This window comes from Triplophysa rosa, linkage group LG25 (genome assembly GCF_024868665.1).
Source record: "Triplophysa rosa linkage group LG25, Trosa_1v2, whole genome shotgun sequence".
Lineage (NCBI taxonomy): Eukaryota > Metazoa > Chordata > Actinopteri > Cypriniformes > Nemacheilidae > Triplophysa > Triplophysa rosa.
Genome location: NC_079914.1, coordinates 839,104 through 861,378, shown reverse-complemented (window position 1 = coordinate 861,378; position 22,275 = coordinate 839,104). Strand labels below are relative to the sequence as shown.

General features: G+C 39.3%; 1 protein-coding gene across 1 annotated transcript in view; it reads right to left on the bottom strand.

Annotated features, from left to right (window-relative positions):
- Positions 1-1,266: 1,266 nt before the first annotated feature.
- anos1b (anosmin 1b) overlaps positions 1,267-22,275 on the bottom strand; it is a 134,405-nt gene continuing 113,396 nt past the window's right edge. The window contains exons 7-14 of the mRNA XM_057324940.1: positions 20,723-20,919; positions 12,836-12,974; positions 11,586-11,735; positions 10,793-10,878; positions 4,151-4,319; positions 3,696-3,910; positions 2,544-2,685; positions 1,267-2,384 (exon numbers count right to left, since the gene is read on the bottom strand). Coding sequence (XP_057180923.1) covers positions 2,545-2,685; positions 3,696-3,910; positions 4,151-4,319; positions 10,793-10,878; positions 11,586-11,735; positions 12,836-12,974; positions 20,723-20,919 — 1,097 coding nt within the window. The 3' untranslated portion in view covers positions 1,267-2,384; position 2,544. The remainder of the gene's footprint in view (positions 2,385-2,543; positions 2,686-3,695; positions 3,911-4,150; positions 4,320-10,792; positions 10,879-11,585; positions 11,736-12,835; positions 12,975-20,722; positions 20,920-22,275) is intronic.

Below are 22,275 nucleotides of genomic sequence, written 5' to 3'. Positions count from 1 at the left end.
AGATGCCATGTAAGAGGTCGCGTTTTCATTGGCCCGCCGTGGAAGCCTATCCCTGATTGGTTGACTACTTTTGACAGCCTATAATGCCTGGAACACACAGGAGGACCTCTCGAGAGCAAGAGTACCAAAGGATTCGTGGACGCACGGAACGCATTTTGAGTGCGCACACGCTCACTGAGCGAGAGGAGAGAAAATTCATAAGAGAGCAGCGTATAATTGAAAGCGCGCGTCCAGTTTTGTGCACGAGCAAAGGAAATCGGCGTGCGAGCGGAGAGATTCGCGCGCTCGTATGACAAGAATGCGCTCTCGCCTTGTAATAATGCGCTCGCGACATTTGTCATTATAATAACGCCATACGAGAGTGATTCGACAGTAGACGTCTCTGTATGCTTTCAAATAGCTCTCGCAGTGCTGTGATGTTATGCTCTGCCGCATGTAGTACAAAAAGCCTGCCTTCGAGCAGACAGTGTTAATGGATTGAACAAAACAGCGACCATAGATGTAAAGAAACAAAGTTGCTTGTCAGGTTCGGAACAAGCAACCATATTTTTTAAAATAAGCCCAAAAACCCGCAACAAGTGATTTTTTAACGCGACTTGACAGAAAAAGAAGCCCAAGGTCGCGTATTGTAAGCGGACTTGGCAACTATGGTCGGGGCAGGCAGCGGGCTATCTAAATCCAGTAACAGGCGTAAATCGAGGCAGGCGGCAAACAATCGTAATATCCAGTAACCAGAGAGAAAAGTCCAGGGACAGGCAGCAAACAATCACGAAAGGTATAAACAATCCAAGGGAAATACACGGGAAGGTAGGTAACAGGAAATAACGCTCAGAAATGTTAACCGAGGCCAAACAAGACTTCGCAAAGAGTCTGACTAAATTTAATTTAATGAAAGAGCCTGACTAAAATAGCTCTCCAGATGAAGTTCAGGTGTGTGAGTAATCAGCACCAGGCATGTGGGAAATTGAGTCCGAATGAGGTTCAATATTCTGGGGAGGGAGCCCTCTGGTGGCGAACGGGAGAGTCTGCAGGAACCTTGTCCGTGACAATTACAAATGTGAGGATTATACATTAAAGCACAGATTTTAAAGTTAGACTTTGAATGTTGATGTCTATTCCTTGCACACACACATATATTACACTAAGTATTTAGTTTAATTACATCAGAAGTAACTGTAATTAAATTACAGAAAAAAATAGAGTAATCCCTTACTTTACTTTTTCAAGGGGAAAGTAATTAAATTACAGTAACTAATTACTAGTAACTAGTTACACCCAACACTGTTTATTAGTAACAACAGACAAAACAATTAATTCAATATTTACAAAAAAGTATGTTGTATTGTACAAAGATAAGTCTTTCAAAAGCATATTAAGTCTGAAAACATTTGCATAATAAATGCATCTCCAGCACTTATTCAATTTACTTGACGGTAAGTCTAAAGCAGATTTTAAAAGGCTTTGTGATATGTCTGGTTTAGCCTGATATAACTGATACAGTATAAGGCACATTGTATGTCACTATATGGGTCATAAAGAGTTTACACTCTAAACATTGCTGTGTTATTTTTAACCCATTATTGGTTAAAAAGGATAAAATCAACCGTTGGGTTATAAATTAACCTATGCTGGATAGTTTCAACCAACGGTTGGGTCAAATATGAACATTTTCTGGGTTAATTGACCTTAACCATGGGTTAAAAATAACCATATTTTAGAAAACCAGCATATTTTAGTGTACAATAACAGAGTAATGCCATGCATTCACAATATAAAAATGTTGCAATTTGGCATTCAATCCAAACAAGGCTGGTGACAATACTGTAGATGAACAGGTACTCTGTATTATATCACATTGATCTTAAACAAAACCGTTACAAACACTTGGTCTCATTCATTACTCGTGACCTGAAAGAATAAAACCATTGCATATAACCTTGCTCCATTGAGTATAAGCACACAGTAAAATCGCCAGTGTTAAAAAGGGTCAAATTAACACTCACGGTGTATATATAATCCACACTCTCAAAGTGTGCCACATTTCTTAAACTTCTTAATGAAAAAATATCAATATAATGACTAGAGACATAAAGATATGCAGCTAAACACAAAATACATCAGTCCTATACATGTTGAAAGAACTGAGTTCAGTAATTCAACATTCACATGTTATACAGCACATGTCGTTTTCAAAGTACATTGATCTAAACCCTTCACATCCCCACAGTGGTCTTCTAAAATGTCCCTGCAATGAATGCACTGGTGTAGTGGAAGTGGTCGTATTTCATGACCTAATCTCCATGACAACGGAAAACACCATGACGATTCTCAAGTTGATGATATTGGGGAGTATAGCAGCTTAATTATTCACATCTTTCCTTTGTCTGTAAAAAAAACAAATCGTATTATTCATCATACGATATCATAACATGATTCGTGTTCACCCAGTTTTCTCTTTGACCCCATCATTTAATGTGATTTTTCACATTCACGCTTGGTTTGCTTTTAACATTATGAGATGTTAAGTAAACATTTACTCATACCTCAGAGGAGCGTAGCATTCAGATGAGGAGTGTGGAGAGTTTTGGCCACTGACGGTCCATTCCCTGCATCAGACACAATCTGAACCTGAACTTTATACACACTCTCTGGCTGGAGAGCGTCTATGATAAGTGACTGCTGATCCTGAAAAACCAAATCACATGAATCCAGAATTAAATGACCATTCCAGTGTCACCTTTTTTTCTAGTTTGTTCCTGTAGTCACAGGATCGTGACAGCCCTGTTACGCATATGGTTTTGGTCCTGAACAGCCTTGTTCTAGCCTTGCTTCTCCAAAACTCTTTTGTGCTTTGTGTTTCTTGGGTGTTATATGATATTTGTTTGTTTTTGGTGTGCCATCATGTCTTGACCTTGGCCTTGTTTATCACCCAGTTATTAGTTAATGCCCCACACCCATTACCCTTTTTGATTGATCTTTTCTATTAATATACCCTTGTGTTTGCTGTCCTGTGCAGGTTGGTTGGCTTCAGAGTGCTCTTTATGTCCAGTCCAGAAAATGGAATTAAGTGTTTTGTTTATTCATCTATAAGTTTTGCTTACCTTTCACAGTTTTTACGCTTGCGTTATGTGGTTTTTCAGGCTTTTTTTCAAATTTACAGGTCACCTGACATATGTAAGGTTTATGGTGATTTTTAAAGATGTTAAATCGTGTACTAGAACCTCCCAGAAAGATGTGTCTGCTCCTGAATATACTGTAAAGGGCATTTGCGCCATTAATGCTCAGATAACGCAACGTGTCACCGTGATTTTTGGAAAGACTTATCGCAAAAGGAAAGAATTATGTTTTTTTAAACACTGTTAAGAAAGAGTGGCTGAAATGTATTTATAGTGCTTAAACTGTTTTGTACTGGACAGCAATCTTTAAGTCCATGTTATTCTTCTACTTAATCTGCTGATGTGACATGTATGTCTCTGGGAATGTACTAACTTTGATGGAGATTTTAATTAACATTGATATTTATAAAAATAGTTAATCATGCATGACGTTATTCAGTAAATTGCCTGTCTATTCACTTTATTTACTGCGAACAGCAATATTTGTTGCTTGAGGATAATTTAATACCCTGCTTTGAATCATACATTTTGTTGGCTTGTTCTTATTTTTAGTTTTTGAAGAATGTAAATGTGACTTACAGGTGGCAGGATGTGTGTCTGGGAGAGGAGTGCTGTGCCGTTGCTGTTGGGCACTTTGGCGCAGGAGAAGCGGAAGCCTGTGATGGGCATCTGTCCTGGACCCTCAGGAGACAGCTGCCAGCTAAACACCGCCTGCACGGAGCTGTTCAACACATGAAACAATGCTGCCAGTTTCTCTGGCCGCTGCAGTGCTTTCTTCAGCTGAGGATGGTGCTCTAGGACAGGATATTATATAAAAATCACCACAAAAAATATTAAACATTTCCAAAAATATTGAATCACAACCTATTAATTTACATGTGACACTCACAATAAGTCTGGCTACGTCATACTTTAAATTATTAATGCATATTTCATTCACGAAGCAAAAATAATATTCATGATGTAAAAATCTTTGTTTAAAGTAACCAGCGTGTGTGGACTGTAAACCAATATAGATATAAATATCATTGTACCATCTCTGACACAGGCAGATGCTTTCTTTCGTCTGCTCGTTAGCGAAGAGCAAGGTGGGGTGGTAACAGAGGTCATAACTTCTGACCTCTGTCCTTGTTCTGTCAGGGGCTTCACGGACACTCGGTACTTACAGGCAAAAAACAGGTCAGTAATCACAAAATGTGTTCCCTGAGAAGAGAACAAAACAGCAACACTGAGATTATTCAAATATAACAGTGAGTAAAGTATGGAAAAACTACAGCAAACAGTGATAAACACACTTAAAAGGGAACAAATAGATTTAGCCAAGCTTCTGAAAAGACCATCTGATACATGGGTATTAACAGCAAACAATACAACATTAATAAACCTTTTAAAAAAAGCTTGTGTAATGATATACAGTATACTTCTTAAGAAGCTACAAGTCAGTGTGAGTTTAACTTTATTTGGTTTGATTCCTGGTGAGAACAAGTGGGATCTACCAAACACCAACAAACAACCCTATAATGTCAACACAAATGTTTAATTAATTAAATAGAATTAAATAGATAAGGTAGTGTAAACTAAATTTGATCATTTACCGTTTCTTTACCACCTTGTGAAACTCGTGTTTTTAGCTAAATTAGCCTTTGCGGCTGTGATTTTAGGGTTTGGGGTGAGGTAAGGTGTTGGTTACCCACCTCCTAAAATATGTACAACTTCTTTTGATATCAGGTTATAAATATATAAATGTACATACACACGTGGCCTGTCTATTGAAAGACGTGCTAAGTGACATGAACAAAGGTGGAAATTCATGTCCATGAACACGAATAAAAAGATTACAAAGTTTGCGCCTGTCATAATCACCTACTGGAGTGCCCAGGTCCACTAGAGGGTACTCCCCACATCAACCAGACTGTTGTCATTCAACTGGACTACATTACCCATAAACCATTGCCCGGACTCATTATCCATCATTACTTTCACCTATGTCCTGTTAACTGTTGTTTGTCTGCTTATTTAAACCCGGTTTTCTCAGTCATTCATTGCGAAGTCTTCTCTAGTGTCACACTGCAATTCTAAGCGGTCTCGCTGTCTGGATAGCTGGTTTTGTCTTGCCTTGTTCTCTTTGGGATCACTCTATTTGCTTTTGCCCTGTGGATTTGTTTGCTGTGTTTGGACTGACCACCTGTGTTTGGATATATGCCTGTTCTTTAGATTTTGCCCCTTTAATAAACTGCATTTGAATCCTCATCCGTGTGTCTTCGAGCAGTTCATGAGAGCACCAATGCCACGAACGGCTAGAGGTGGCGAGATGAAGCCTATGAAGCATTGATATGAAGGTATTTCAGTAGCAAAACTTGAGAGCATGTAGATTTTAATTTGTGAACTTGTAAAGTAAGTATTTGTACCTGTACACTCAAATGTACACTCACAGCCCCAATGTGAAAACTTGTCAAATACAAAACTGAAGTTGAATGTTGAGATTTGCACTCGTGGACAAAACTCACAAATCTGTCTTCTGAATTTGAAGTTGCAGAAAAACAGTCACAAATGTGTAAACTGGCATTTACAAAATACATTGGCAGATACAAATGCATAGTACATATTTACACGTTTTCCCAGATTCTGATTTGAATTGCAACCACAAACAGGCATCTACATCCTCTCAAACCTGTCACTGCAGTTTCAAATCTACCCGCCTTGACTTTTGCTACTACTGTCGCGATAAACCCGTTGCAAAACTAACTTGTGCACTTGAAAGCTCAGAGGCGAGAGAAAGAACGGCATTTGATGACGTCACGCGGCTGAGTCACACCGCCCCCTAACAGAGGATGCGACAGGTGCGGTTGGGTATGGTTCTGACGAAGAGTCGGGGAGTGACGTGATGGAGCTTAAATGGATGTTCCAACGGTTTATGCAAGATCAGCAAGACAGAGATGCACGTCAAGTACAAGAGGTAGCGCGACAAGAGACGAGATGGAAATCTCTTCAGCATCAGTTCCGTCTTCTCCAGGGTGAGGTCAGCCAGTGAACTTCCGTGGAGGATCTGCGAGACCGGGGAGCTGACGAGCCAGAGGAATCGCCAAGAGTTTCTATTGGCTCCCGCAATAGCCATGAATATGTGCTGCAGGAACCAAAGATGCAACAATTGTTTGAGTCTGATGACATCGAGCATTATTTAACCACGTTTGAACGAATTGTTGAGGTGTGCCGATGGCCAAGAGAAGATTGGGCCATTAGACTAATTCCGTTGCTGACCGGCAAGGCGCGCAGCGCATATGTGGCCATGGATGTAGCAGACGCAATTGACTATGCACGGGTAAAAGAGGCTATCTTGAAGTATTCCATCAGCCATGAAACACATCGACAGAGATTTCGTGCTATGGCTGTGCTGGAAGAAGAGACCCCTAAAGAGCTGTATGTTCGATTGAAAGACTTTTTAGATATCCGATATGGGTGAGACCGTCAGAGAGAACGAACCACGAGATCGGAGAGATGATTATCCTTCAGCAATTCTTGCGGATGCTTAGCCCAGAATTACAAACATGGATCAAAGAACACGGGCCGTCTACAGCTGAGGAGGGGTGAGGCGGAAAACGCATTCTAGAATTTGTAAGCATTTTTACTGGCTGGGTATGTCTAAAGACATCGCTGATTTTTGTAAAGCTTGCCCCTAAAGTCAATACAGCGGAATTCGCAAACCCCCCAAAGTGCCGTTAATTCCCTTACCAGTCATTGATGTTCCCTTTCAGCGGCTGGGAATGGACATCGTAGGTCCATTGGAACGAAGTAAGACCGGGTATAAGTATCTGTTAGTCATTTGTGATTATGCGACGCGGTTTCCAGAAGTGTTTCCATTAAAAAACATTAAAGCTAAGGCTATCGCTTCCTGTCTGATCCACTTCTTCTCAAGAGTAGGTTTTGCGAAAGAAATCTTGACAGATAGAGGAACTAATTTCACATCCCAACTTCTGCAACAGGTGTATCAGTTGTTGGGAATAAAAGGGTTAAAAACCACTCCCTATCATCCTGAGACGGACGGGCTCGTAGAGCGGTTTAATCAGACTCTAGTGCAAATGCTTCGCAAATTTGTGAATGAGGTGGGGACCGACTGAGATCAGTGGCTCCCCTACCTCATGTTTGCATATAGGGAAGTTCCGCAGGCGTCAACCGGGTTTTCACCTTTCCAGTTGATGTATGGCCATGACGTGCAGGGACCATTGTCTCTGGTGAGAGAACTGTAGGAGGGAAATTCGGGGACGTCAAATAAAACAAATGTCATCGATTATGTGTTAGCCATGAGACAAAAATTGCAGCAAATGACCGAATTCGCTTCTGCACATTTGAAAGAAACGCAGAAAAGACAAAAGACGTGGTATGATGGGAAGACGAAGTCGCGATCTTTTGAGCCGGGTCAAAAAGTTCTTGTGATGCTTCCTACATCTGAAAATAAACTTCTGGGTAAATGGCAAGGACCATTTGAGGTAACTAAAAGAATAGGAACAACTACATATGAGATTGCGACTCCAGGACAGGCACGGTCCTATCGGGTGTTGCACATTAATCTGTTGAAGAAATGGTATCCACAGAGCAAGAGCGCAGTTGTTAATTTAATCAGACTGGTGAAGGATGAGGAGGTAGATGAACAATATTTGCCAGGTAGTCAGCATTTGCCATCTGTTGATCTTAACCATTTTCCTGTAGAACAGCGAGCTCAGCTTCAGAAATTGTGTGATCCAGAGTTGATTAAAAATCAGCCAGGCTACACCACGCTTATAAAGCATAGAATTGTGCTTAAAGAAAATGCTCAGCCAAAACGAATGAGTTACCGCATCCCTGAATGATTGGTGCCCGCTTTTGAAGACGAGGTAACATTGATGCAGCAAATGGGCATAGTGGAACCCTCAAAGAGTGAATGGTGTAATCCGGTGGTATTGGTGCCAAAAAAAGATAATACCCTCAGGTTTTGTATTGATTTTCGCTATTTAAATTCGGTCTCTAAATTCAACTCGTACCCTATGCCTCGCATTGAGGAATTAATTGAAAAACTAGGTAAGGCTAAATTGATCAGTACCATCGATTTAAGCAAAGGGTACTGGCAGGTGCCTTTGGACGTGGAGTCACGAGAGTTGACTGCTTTCCGTACACAAAGGGGGTTAATGCATTTTCGAGTGTTACCTTTCGGGCTGCACGGAGCACCCCCGGTTTTCCAAAGATTAATGGATACTGTGTTAAATGATTTAGCAGAATTTGCGACTACTTACTTAGACGATGTTGTGATATTTAGTACCTCGTGGGAGAATCACTTACAACATCTTTAAACAGTTTTCCAACAAATTAAAGACGCTGGACTAACCATTAACCCCGCAAAATGCTCATTAGTCAAAACCGAGACGGAGTATTTGGGGTACGTATTGGGGAATGGGGTAATTAGGCCACAAGTGCAGAAAGTAAAAGCTATTCAATCTTGTCCATTGCCAGCGACGAAGAAACAAATTCGCGCATTTCTTGGTTTGGTTGGCTGGTATCGAAAATTCACTCCCCATTTCTCGACCATCGCTGCACCATTAACAGATTTAATTAAGAAGATGAACCCCAACAAAGTGCAATGGACAGTACCTGCAGAAAAAGCATTCTTTGAGTTAAAAGAGGTGCTGAGCAATAAACCTATCTTGTGTAGTCCTGATTTTGAAAAATCGTTTGTACTGCAAACAGATGCGTCTGAATTGGGATTAGGAGCAGTCCTAATGCAGGAAGAAAATGCTGAAAGGCATCCTGTAGTGTATTTGAGTCGGAAATTATTTCCCAGAGAAACTAGGTATTCGGTGGTGGAGAAAGAATGTTTAGCGATGAAATGGGCTCTTGACTCATTGAAATATTATTTGCTCGGCAGAGATTTCGTTATCAAAACTGATCATAAAGCTCTGAAATGGCTATATAGAATGAAAGATACAAATTCCCATTTGACAAGATGGTTTTTGTCTATACAACCTTTTTCAAACAAACGAAATCAATTTATCCTAAAGAAAATATAAGGAGAAAACTTAGAACAACTTGAATAGAGTAGCCAAATTTAATAAATAAGTGTGGCCTTAGCCATCACATTTCCCCCCACCTAAGCATTCTCGCATGGGGAGCGAGAAAAAAAATCAGCGGCTATATTTTTGACCCCCGGACGATGCTTCACTGTAAAGCATTAATTGTTTTTTTTTTGGTTGTTTATACATTTCGATTCATTGATTTTTGTTTCGTTAACAATTTACCCAGAATATTGTGTTAGAGGTGCATGTTGTCTTTATGCGCGCATTGAAGATCAAATAGCGGGACAACATTTCATTACTAGAGTGCCAGCTAGTTTTTGAATAAACCACAACTAGACAAAAATATGGGTTTAATATTCATTATTTATTTACTTATTTATTCATTTAATTGTTTGAATAACTGTGTATCTTACCCGTGGTCCCGCCTGGATCCGTGACTGCAGCATGGAATAAAGGCCTGTTATTAAAACAGCGTGGCATTTCCTGATGATCTTTATATCCTTTGCTAGGAATTATGGGAAATGTAGTTTGGGTACCTTAAGGGTTTGGAAGGTTTGTTCATTTAAATGTCTTTGTAAAATCTATTTTGTTTCTTTATTATTGCTTTGTTGAATGTAATTTGATATGTTAGTGGGGGGGTATTTTTGTATATATTCCTTTGAGGTTTGATTCATGGAATTGAGACCCCCTGTAATTATAAAATGGTTTAGTCCATTTGGTTAAAAAGGGTAGAATTTTCTATGGCTGTGTCAGTTCTGGGAAGGGATCCCTGGGGAAACATCTGAGACCCAGAACTCAGAGTGCAGATGGTTCGTTTCTAGTCGTTTTTCTTTTCTTTTTTTCTTTTTTCCCTGTTTGTTATGCACCTGTGTGATTAATGCATCCGTGACCATCAATAAAAAAGCAAATGTTGAAGTTTATATGATTGTCTCCTGAAAATTTTATGGAAGAACCCTCACAGGTCATAATAGGCAGAAGGGGCAATATTACTTTTCTAAAACTGGAAAGTGTCTGGGCTTAACTGGGCAGAGGGCAGTGAATGTGCTTGTGTAGCTTGGCTTATATGGGTGTCAAAATGTCGCGGCAAGATTCGAACAGCTTGCTGAACCACTCAGGCGGAAGCGAGGCTTCAAACGTCATCTATGACGTCAGGGGTCTAAAGCAATACAAGCCTCGAATCGATACACGCTTTACTGAAAGCTTCCGGGATTTCTCGACACACGCTCTGAAGCCTCGGCACAGAACGTAACATCACTACGACCTGCCTTGAGATTGTGTTGATTATTTATTACATCCTTCTATCCACCATCGCAAGATGTCATATAATGTAAGATCTTTCAAAGTATCTCGGAGTCACGTGGTTTCAAACTTTCAAAAGGTTCAGTTTAACATTTGAACATGGTTTGGTCGAAAACAATATTAATTGCTTTTGATAGTGTAGGATAAAAGCGGTTTCAAATGTATTTATTACAGGAACTGTGTAAACATTAACCAGAACATGAAACTGTTTTAGGTTAAAAACACACAAACACATAGTAAGGACTTCTGTTTCAAAAGACCACCTCATGGTGCTGGACAAACTAGTAAGAAAGCATGTAAAGAAAGTAGATGATGCTGTAAAATAATGAGATGTACCTGTACTGTAGCTGTTTTCGACACATTATTTGCACAAACTTCTGGATACCATCTCAGAAGGTATGAACTGGGATCCTTTTGGCTTTCTAAAAGAGTAAATAAGACAGTATGTTCCAGATTACAGTATGGTCTGGTTTACAGGATGTTCTACATTACATACACTACATTACAGTCGCATTCGAGATTACATTAGTTTCTAGGCTACATTGTTGCCATGAATTTCTGGGGTGGAGCCGACAAAAGCAGCAAGAACAGAGTTTCAGGGACCAACTCCCTTCTCCTCCTGTTCCGCATCCAAGCAACATGACATATGTTTTAAACCCATCTCCCATAGCAAGTTAGGTTGCCATTTCCCTCCATCTGTTTTTGATTTCACACTCGTACCTCCATTATTAAATCACTCCTCATGGCTTTCTTTCCAGAAGATAACAATAAATCAACACTCTCTATTTACAGCTGCTCATGCTTAGCTGGAATCGTCTCCTTTAAAGCCGTCACATTGCTAGAGTTTGGTAACACACATACTCAGCGAATTGTGAATCCCTGTGAGATTATCTTTTTATGCAGGATGGATAATATTTATATTTGGTAACATTTTTTCATAAATCAGTGGTCAGGCAATTGCTTTAGTTGGGCAATGACTTGTTTAAGGACACAGATGAATCTTAAAGGATTGCCAACAAACAGATATACTTTGCGTGGCTGGCGTGAAGTCATGTGAGAGTGTTTGTTTTGGGAGAAACCCTATATGACCTTTCAGTTTGTTTGCCAGCCTTCAGAGAACATCACTTGCCTTGGGTTCGGCTCTTCCAGAAGACCTTGACCTGCAGCTGGTTGTCATGGTAATGAGGGGCGGCCGCTTCTAGTCTCAGGATACTGGCTGAAGAATGGGATATGGGTAGTTCATTGGAGAATTCGCCAGAAATGTGACCAGATGAGGATTCTAGAATAAAAATACATTTAGTTTATTTTCAAAGTTAATCTCAATGTACCTCTGTGACATGAAAGAGACATAAACAGTATCTGCTAACTTCTGTTGATATGGAGCAAACTCCATCCACAAGAATTACATCCAAACTTCATCCACCTACAAAGTTGTCCCAATTCAAAAAGAAATATTTGGAAAATTTAGGTTAAATAACACAAGCTTCACATCTGGTTGGGGGGGGTTTGACAGAGCACATACTGTACTGTAGGTCCCAGGCATGTGAAGCATGGGCGGAATAACACCTCGTTTTGATGGTTTAATCGAACCTGGGAGGGCATTAAAAGCAAATATTGTGCAGATAGGCCCCCCGAACATCACTTTTCGCCACTACTGTTTGTAATGTTTTAGTGAGAAGACTAACAGCAGATTAATAAACCCAAAGGGGGAAAATAGTAACAAACGAGTAAGAAAGTTGAGAAATTGTCGGAAAACCAGAAAGAAATGTCATTTTTAGAAAAACAGATTGAGTCTGAATATTTAGCATGCCAGTGCGTGCTCCAGACGGACTAAACAGAGCCAAAAGAACTTTACAAACTTGTCTCTGGTGTGTCTGGAATTAGTTTTGGCAGACTTACTTAAAGATTTATGCAGTCTAATTAAAAACAGCAAAAACAACAACAGAGGCTAGTCTTCATAGTGTTGCGGACAGGCTGGAGGTGAGAAGTGAACTGGGTCAATGTGTTTTGGGTACTGATGCAGGTCTGAAATGTGCTGTCTCTGGGAGAGGTTAACCTCATGTGCTCGTGTGTCAGAATCTAAGTCACCATATGAGAACAACTTTCTTTCTGACAAAACAGTCCACTTGCCAAAGAAGGTTTTGTTTGTTTTTAATGGCTCTTCTGTGCTGCAATTATCAACGGCAACACTGATTCATGGTAAAGGAGGGGGGCACAGTGAAAGATTTGATTTCAGACACCCCGTCATTTCACACCCTTTTCAATTTATACTTAGTAAAAATGTCAAAATTGCCACATAATAAAAAAACAAATAATTACACTATTACAGAATTTGAACTTTTCCAGTGCATACAGATCTCTCTTGTAAAAGAGGCTTACTGGTGACAGCAGCAGTGGTGAAAGAGAGCTGAGCTCGGCTGCTCTTCAGTCGCTTCTGACCCCAGTAAGAGATGGCCTGAATCTGTACTCGGTACTGTGTGTTGGGCTCTAGAGACTGAAATTCCATCTCTGTTACATCCTATAAGGCAAAACAACAGGACATTATAGCACATCATAATGGTTTAACCATAAGACCTGCACCAGTTGAGGACTTGAGGAGGTTCAAATATCAATCAAAAACCCTTGGATCACTGACCGCTGCTGTGATGTTCTGTAAAACTGATCTCACACTAGCTATGAGTTTGGTCCTAGCATAAATATGAGTGATTTGTATTAGATTTGTGCATCTGTTAAATGATATTAAATGCACTTTGATGTGATTCATATTTACAACAAGCTCAATTCAAGTCAAATGTATTTCTTTAGCATTTTTCACAAATTTCATTGTTGCAAAGCAGCTTGACACACAGTACATAGACAGTAGTAACAGAAGGAGAAAGATGTAAATATGAAAAACAAATACTTAAACCAGAGTGCATGGTGCAGGTTTGTAATTTGAAATTTTGTTCTATTCTTAGTGCTGGTAAGCGTTGTGCGCTTAAGATTTTTCATGGGGGTATACTAGTAATACTAACTAGCCTATATAAATTATTGAGAATCCAAAATCAGACTTTTATTAAAAGGGGTAATCCATAAACGTAAATCTATAAACAAGCAAAAACAACTTGAAACCAGGGCAAAAACACAGGCAAACAAGAAAATCCAAAACACAACGTCAAAACCAGAATATCTAAATAATAACCCAAAAACAAGGGAGAATGGGAAGGATTGTATACACAAAGTGGGCACATATACTGATGCTAACATCATACAGATCTAAGGGTCTAGGCAAAGGGTAATGGGAAATGCAGTGAATATGAACAGTCCTGGAGATGTGAAGAGTGCCCTCTGGTGGAGAAAAAGGGCACTCTGGCTGACAGTCTGAAAGGTTGTAATCAGGTTCTACATAGAAAGATGACAGAACTGATGACTAAAACATCAAATGTTAGCATTTTCAAGAGATGGACTATATAAGAAGTATCTTTCATGTTATTCAAAGGCTCACCTATACATCATTACTTTATGGAAAATAACATTTTCATGTACAGTATTATAATTTGCGACCATGAAAATGTATAAAAACGGTGTGGTATATAATGAGACTGAGACATGTAGTCAATTAGCATGATAGAGTTTTGATCAAAGTATGTTATTGGATTTTTTTGGCCAATGAATCACAGCAGAGAGAGCGCGATTGAGCAACATGTGACCAGTGATATAAATTATGCTCATTGTTTTTGTGATAGCTGACTACAGAAACTGGCCAGAAGGAAATAGTTGTACTCAAAAGAGTGTTGCTGATGTCTCCAGACTTCTTTCCATCCACCCTATACCAGCAGCCACTCAACTATTCCCATCCTTTACAAAACTCCCCAGATGCACTCATTGCCAGTCCTTTTCCTGCACAAAATATACGAGATACATACAGTAAGTGCCAGTAAAAAACCTCCATAGGATATTTTTAGCATGAGATGAGAAAGAATCCTCAATATTTAGAGAGAAAGTTCTCCCCTTAAGGTAAGAGGCAATCCAGTTCAACACGATTCCCTGAAACCTATTAACGTGATTATGTCTTTTTAAAAGAATGTCATGATTGGCTGAATCAAATGCTGCTTTTAGGATTAAAATACAGTAAGGGCCAGAATCAAGAGCGTAAAAGATCCTTTGTGACCTTTAATGAAGCAGATTCAGTGCTGTGTAATTCTTTAAAACCAGAAATGCATCAAAGATGTTAAAAGTCACTGTACAGGATTCAGAAAAGCATTTAATTTGACCGAAAAGTACCTTTTAAATCTCAGTATATAAACTGTGCTTGTTTAACTAACACAGCTTCGATACTGTCTAAGGCACTCTAAGAGATTCATAACAAACCTGCAATTTCTCTTTTTCCATTTGTGCTCAGCATGCCTACACTCCTGTCTGAGGTCTCAAAGGACATATTTAACCATCGCTGGACTTTATGGATTATCTTGGATTTTTTTACCTAAATGAGGCTACTAAGTCAATGGTAGCTGTGCAATAACTGTTAAACAAACAAGGGGAAAGCAAACTAAGCAAAGCTACTGTCAGGAACACAAAAACGAAGTGAAAAGTAGAACAACGGTAAAAAAAGGCTGAAGCACGAGGAATAACAGGGAAAGAATTGTAGGTGATACACACCAGGAGCCAAAGTAATTCATAATGGCAGGTTTGAGGTCTAATTGTGTGGCAGTAAACAAGTCCAGAGCAAGAGTGAGTGTGTGTGCTGACCTATTATATAGTCCTTGACGAGGTGCTGATGATGAACATGTGTGTGATTCAACCAGTGAGCAGGTTTAGAGGATGTTGGTGACAATGACTATGTTTATGCACCCTCATAATGCGATTATGAGATTTTGGTAATATTGAAATTAAACTTGTCTTTATGTAAACAGCTTCAAACAAAATAATGTGATTAAGCTGATAATCATAGCAAGCATAACAGTAGTAACATGTGGCACACACCAAACATTTGTACTTTAAACTCTGTCAACACAACTCATTGCCAGCAGTCTCTGCTCTTTACCTTCATCCAGAGACGAGATGGCATACACGACACCAGTTTCAGCAGCACTGCCTTGATATTTCTATTAATAACAGCACTGAATAACCATGAAATACATCCATAGAAAGGATTATATTAAAACATTGACCAGTAGCACATGTACTGTACTGTCTCTGCGTTTAATATCTGTGATTTTAGATTGTAGGGACAAAGATAAGGGTGCGAGGAACAAGTTTTTTGTAGTGTTTTGGATTTTCTTAAATAAATTAAAATGTCGCCTATGTCACGGGCTGGCCCTGTTGATTATTGTGATTATTACATTATCAGCGCACATGCAAATGTAGTCAGTGGCGAGGGAGTACCAAGTAAAATCATTCAACACAGTCTCACGGGAATTCGTCATTCTGTAATCTATTAATTGTGTTTACTGACACGAATTTTCCCCTTTTTTCGTGTGAGTAAGCACAACTTTTTTCGTGTCACCCAGCACAACTTTCAATCTTATGTATTTTAAAACGAGGTATCTTTCTAATGTAAAAATATATATCAACGCAATCTGATGGGAATTCATCAATTCAATCAAAAAAGAAAAGAAAGTCGTGCTAAGTGACATTAAAAAAAGGTTGTTCTTACTGACATGAAAAAATGGGGATATTCGTGTCCATGAACATGAGTTACTAGATTCCAAATTTTGTGTCAAGGCCACGAACTGCCGTGAGACTGGGTTACACTCTTATGTGATAAAACATGTTTATATGTTGTTTTCTGTCACGGCTGGCGTGGCGAAAGAACCCAAGCGCAGGCAGCGGTAGAGGGATAGCACAAAATACTTTAATTAAATACAAACAAAACAAAACCCACGATGGGGAAAACATGACAAACGAAACAAGAATCAAAAACTAAAACTCTCCCACAAAGGGGACAAAACAAAACAAGGTCCTTTGAATAATAAATAATAAATCCACAGGAAACACGAGGGCAAGGTAAGGGCGAGGTAACATACAAACACGGGTTACATCACATACAAACAGAACGTAATCCACGAGCCACAAGACAATGAAACATGAGGGCATTTATAGGAAAGACAAACGAGGGACAATGACACAGGGCAGGTGGGAAACATTAGACACGGCAGGGAAGCAATACATGAAACGAGAGGGGCGGGGCCAAAGACAAGACACGAGAAAGCACATGAGATGTCAAAACATAAACAACTCATGGCTTTCTCACATAAAACCTAAGGGCTCTGTCCCAATCCTGCCACACGACTAGAATTTCATAAACAAGAAGGTAGGACCATGACAGTTTTCATACACTGTAAAACTTTGCTGTAGTTTTGCAGCAGGTTTGCCAGTAACTTACTCTAGATTTAATTTACAACTTTGTTTTAAACAAAAACTTAACTAGTTCTTATATTTTCTTTCATTAAACAAGACTAAATGTCTTAGGTTACTTTTCTTGTTATGTAAATGTATCATAATTTATGAAGTTTTAAATATTTTTACCAGAAAACAAGACAAAAATGCTCAGGAAGAATGTCATTTTTTGCAGTGTGATGCCAGTAATGAGACCAGTCTCTTCTTGCTCATTTTGAATCTCAAAAGCCAAAGTGTTTTACTTTTGATTAAAGTAAAGTTTAACTGAAATTAAAAACAGTACTAATAGGGAAATATTAAGTAGTAATCAAATCTACAGTAAGTTACTGGCAAAACTGCTGCAAAATTACAGTAAAGTTTGACAGTGTAAGCCAGTGTAAGTCAGCTTGACTGATGGCGCCCCTTCCCCACGAGAAAAGAACTCATGTCCAAAGAAGTTTAATTTATTTTTTATGTCAAAGTATTGTTGTAGACAGAGGCATGGCAAAAACTGTTGAAAAAAATAAATAGACATTATAATTTTAATTATATATATTTTTCTCGCCGCATATTTGGCGCCCCTCACTAGATGGCGCCCTAGGCAAGCGCCTATGTCGCCTGTAGGAAGGACCGCCACTGGTGTAAGCTTAGATAATGGTAGTGTATATTATTTTGTGAGGTTACCTATCATTAAAACTTTATTTCATTTCTTTTATCACTCTTGATAAATTATAAACTAAAAATGCTTCCATTATGGAGTTAAAATAAGTACAAATAAATAAATACATGTGTACCGATTAATAGCAGTGTTTGCAATTGTCATAATGCCGATATTATCCGCCCCTTTTGCTAATTGCCATTTTTTCCAAAAAATCAACCCATAGAGTTTAACCGGCTGCGCATTATGCGGTTTTAAAAAGTCTTTCACGATTGTTGCTGACCGTCACACTGTACAAACATGATCCCAGCTAAAAGTCATGTCACTGTGGAATCTTAGTTGTCATAATGTACAACAATAAAGACTTCTTAAAACCGACTCATACAAGAAGACTTGTCCGGAGTTTTACCTCATAGACTGACTGTCATATGATCCGTGCTGAAAGACTGCATCTCATCAACACTGCCAGAATTTTATCTGAGGTAACATTTGATCTTTATGGTCATAATCACAATTTCTCCCCTTGCCTAAACGTGTCAGAAACCAATGGCGCTATCCAGACATTATGTTGTTAGGCCTACAGCAAGCACAGTACGCTAGAGCTTCGATCTTTATTTTGTTTAGTTTATCCTGAGTCACATTCACATCCTCAATATATACTTCAAATGCATATTGCAAACTTGCAGCATCTTATTGCTTTTGGCTGACTTCATTTTTCCAGAAATGATTATTTCACGATAAATATTCTTTAGTGCAGTGGTAGCACTTTGGCTGATGACGGACATAGCAAAAGGGGGCGGGCTTTGCGAAGGGTCAATTGGCAAAGTACTTTCTCACCACTGGGGAGCCTTAGGGTGCAGTGCTTGGCCATATCCTCATCTCAATATAAAAACCTCTCTGGGCCTAAATCATACAGGAACATGACTTCTCTTTTCCCTTACATGCCTCCTGCCTGCCTGACTATTTTCTGTAGACATTTCAGACATCTCTGTGAATATGAGAGTGTGAATGATGTTCTTGGTCTCCTCTTATGCTTTGTTCAGACTGTCACCCCAATCAGATTTTTCTGCATATCCAATTTGAATCTAATTTAAATGACTGTTTGTCCACACTGTGTATAGCAACTGTTCTGATCCGATGTGTGTGTCCCGTGGCGCTCTCTCGTTTTTTGCAATATCTGATTTGGTTTCTATGGGAATACCATTGCATTGACAGGGATTGTTGAGCTTCATGCGTCACTGTGCAGACCAATCGGTGTATGACACTGCAGTACCGCGAGTGCGATTCCACAGCACACTTCTTTGTGTTGATCTCGCAGTATGGTGATGTCATACACTGATCAGTCTCGAACACGGTTAATTTTTCTAACAATATGATGAATGTGTAGCCACTGCGCTGGGCTACTAATGAACCTGCTGCTGAAGCCTATGAGGCTGGTATGCGCAGCTTTATTCAGTGCTCCCGTCTCCTCCAGGAGACAGACAACAACACATCAACCTTGTACTGTATCTGAAGAAAGGTCTGACGTCCTTATGTTTTAACGTGGTGTTTCAAGTGGCGCGAGAAGCTTACTTTTGAATAAGCAAAAAGCTACTCGAATCCGATCTGAGTGGTCAGACTGAAACAGAAATGCAATTTGAATAGGATTTCAAACCACATATGAATGTTGCTTGTAACAGATTTGCAAAAATTTCATGTGATTTTTTGCGGTTCACACTTGCTAAATATGATCGGATTTCAGTCAGATATGCACAAAAATCGGATTTGGACTGACAGTCTGAACATAGCCTTAGACATCCTATGTCTCTATAGGGACTCTCAACAACATAAATGTCAAGGTTATGCAGGAACCTGAAAATTGTGTTTGCTACTTTACTGCCTACTGTACATCCAAAGGCCCCTTGTCGCCTGCATCTGACGACGGTCCAACATTGGCTTGGTGTGTGAAAGCCTTATGCTTGACCTGACTTATACTTTTGACCTTCTATGTTTCTAATATAACAGACCAACAGGATAACTGTGCAACTATGAGGCATTTTTTATGTGACCCTGGATCACAAAACCAGTCTTAAGTAGCACGGGAACATTTTTAGTAAAAGACAAAAATACATTGTGTGGGTCAAAATTATCGATTTTTCTTTTATGCCAAAAATCATTAGGATATTAAGTAAAGATCATGTTCCATGAAGATATTTTGTAAATTTCCTACCTTAAATATATAAAAACTTTATTTTTGTGAGTGGCTGGTCTGCCACAGTGCCCCTGATTAACAACTTCAAAGGCGATTTTCTCAATATTTTGATTTTTTTGCGCTCTCAGATTTCAGAGTTTTAAACGGTTGTATCTCAGCCAGATATTGTCCTATTCTAACAACTCATATATCTATAGAAATCTTATTTATTCAGCTTTCAGATTATGTAAATCTCAATTTTGAAAAATTGACCCATAAGACTGGTTTTGTTGTCCAGGGTCACATATGTGAATTCTTAATTCCAGGCAGTTTTAAGAATGATCTGACATTTTCAATTACTTTTATTAACTTTTAAACGCCTGCAGCAATTCTCTCTCAGAACAAAAAATTGCCAGCTAAAATAGTTTGTCTTTATAGGCTACTGTTCAATAAAGTAGATTGCTTTCTCAGGCTCTGACGTTATTGCATTGTAAAAACAAATGACCTAATCAAAAGCGTTTGAGAGCTGTGGCTTTGAGGAGAGTTTTCAGAAGAGTACTTGGACTACAATAAAATATGCTGATCACTAGAGCAGCTGTGTCTTTGAGGAGAAACTGACTCCAGTTCTTTACTACATCACAGGTGGTGCACATGAGTCCAACACCTCCGAGACAGCCATGGCCAAAAGGGAGTGAGTGAAGCTGACCGGTGAAAATATATGTCTAAATCCTTAAATTCAGTCACAGATTTAGCACTTCCTGGGCCTGATACTCCAAGACTGAACCAACCAAAACAACTTGGGGAAATTTCTTGTTTCTCTGAGGGTTCAGGTTCAACTTTATGAGAGAAAGGTTAAAACTGCTCTTCGGCCAGCCTCTACGAGATATTGGCCATTATCTACAGCCTCAGTCTGGATTCATTTTCTCTTCAATTCTTCGGAAATGAACTTTCCACATCCGTAAACACTGAGTGCAACCCCCTACAGGTTCACACTTTAGCAGGGATATAAATGCATGCACAGTATTTAGAAGAATACGCCAGCAGAGAGGTGAGACAGCGGGCTGAGCTCATGACATCTTACCCCGTCTGTGACACTTCCAGCTCGACTTTGACTGCTTGAGGGGGTTCCTTGCGTGCTGCAGGTGACCTTGTAATGGTGGACCACCAGGTCACTCTCTCTGGGGGCATCCCACAGAACCATAACGTTGACAGTGCCATCAGTATTCACTGTCTGGTTGCCTGTTCTGGCATTCTGTGGGTTCTCTGGGGGAAATGGATCTGGAACATAAGCATAATGGTGCTTCTGTCAGAACGCTGCCTTTCATCACTCTGTTTTCTGTTTATTTGTGTTTACCTGACACAATTTGAAGTGAAGTAAAGAAGGAAGACCTGACAAAAATATTTAATTTTGTTTATATAGTGCTATTCCCATTGTTTCAAAGCATCTTTACAGAACAATATTTCATATGTCCTTATTGTGGCTTCATTTAAATTTAATATACAATTACACCACATCACGAGTAACATGAACAGTAGATGGACAATGTGACATTTTAAACACAATTTTGTGATACTGCAAAACATATTATCAGGTCATAGCACTCCAGAATTTGCTGATAAAAAATCAAATCTATTTCAGGTTACTGCAATTTATTAAACAATTTACATTTTGTCAGCCTGATCTACTTACAACCTGCACCAGGATTTCCGGGTTCTTTAATTTAGCAAAAACCTATTTATATCTTAAGCTTGTAGAGAATTTAGCATAAGCCAAATGGTCGGAGTCATTGAAAGAAGAGCCATCAACCCCCTTTCACTCCCCTTTCTCCTGGTTTCTTGATACGATCATCAAAAGACCAGAGTCAAAACCTCTCACTGAGAGTGTTGATAACCTTTTGTTTCTCTGTTGGATATTTTACGACTCCTAAGCTTCAAAGCAGAGGGGAGAAGTCTCTCGGTCTAATCTGCAACTTGACTAACCAGAGAAACTTCTCTGACAAATAGGAACTTGTGATTCAATTGTCCTTTTCTATAAATATATCTACATATCTAGGTTATATGTTGTCGCTCTTGCCATTTTTAAAAAATCTGTAATTGTTAAATAGGCAAGTTAATTCAGGCTTTGTTTGTATTCATACTACCGAATGAATCATGTCTTGATGCACTTCAAACCTTAGCATATTTGATATATAAATGTTTGTCTTTACAATTCCTCCTTGTTTATATACATTGTGTGACCATAGAACACTTTATTTTCATTATGTTATAATTGGAATGATATCTCATAAAGATGCAAATTAGCTGTTGAGTGGACAAAGAACCTCTTCCCTGCTCAACTTTGATTGAGCGATTCAAACTCAGGTGGGCATGCCCTCTCATGAGGTTAAATATCGAGCCTGCTCTGAAAACTTTGTCTTGTCTCTTCCTTTCTTCTCTTCTGCGCTAAAACTTGTTTCGTGGCGTCTCTTCGGAGACTGCCCTCTCCCCCCCACTGGGGGAGAAGAAGGAACAATGGACTCTGCTGCCACGTGGCTAGGCCATGCGGCCGATCACGAGGCCCGCAACTTTCGGCAGGACTTGCCTTCTGAAACCTTTTGAACAATTCTATCTCTACACGCGCATATGGATATCGGT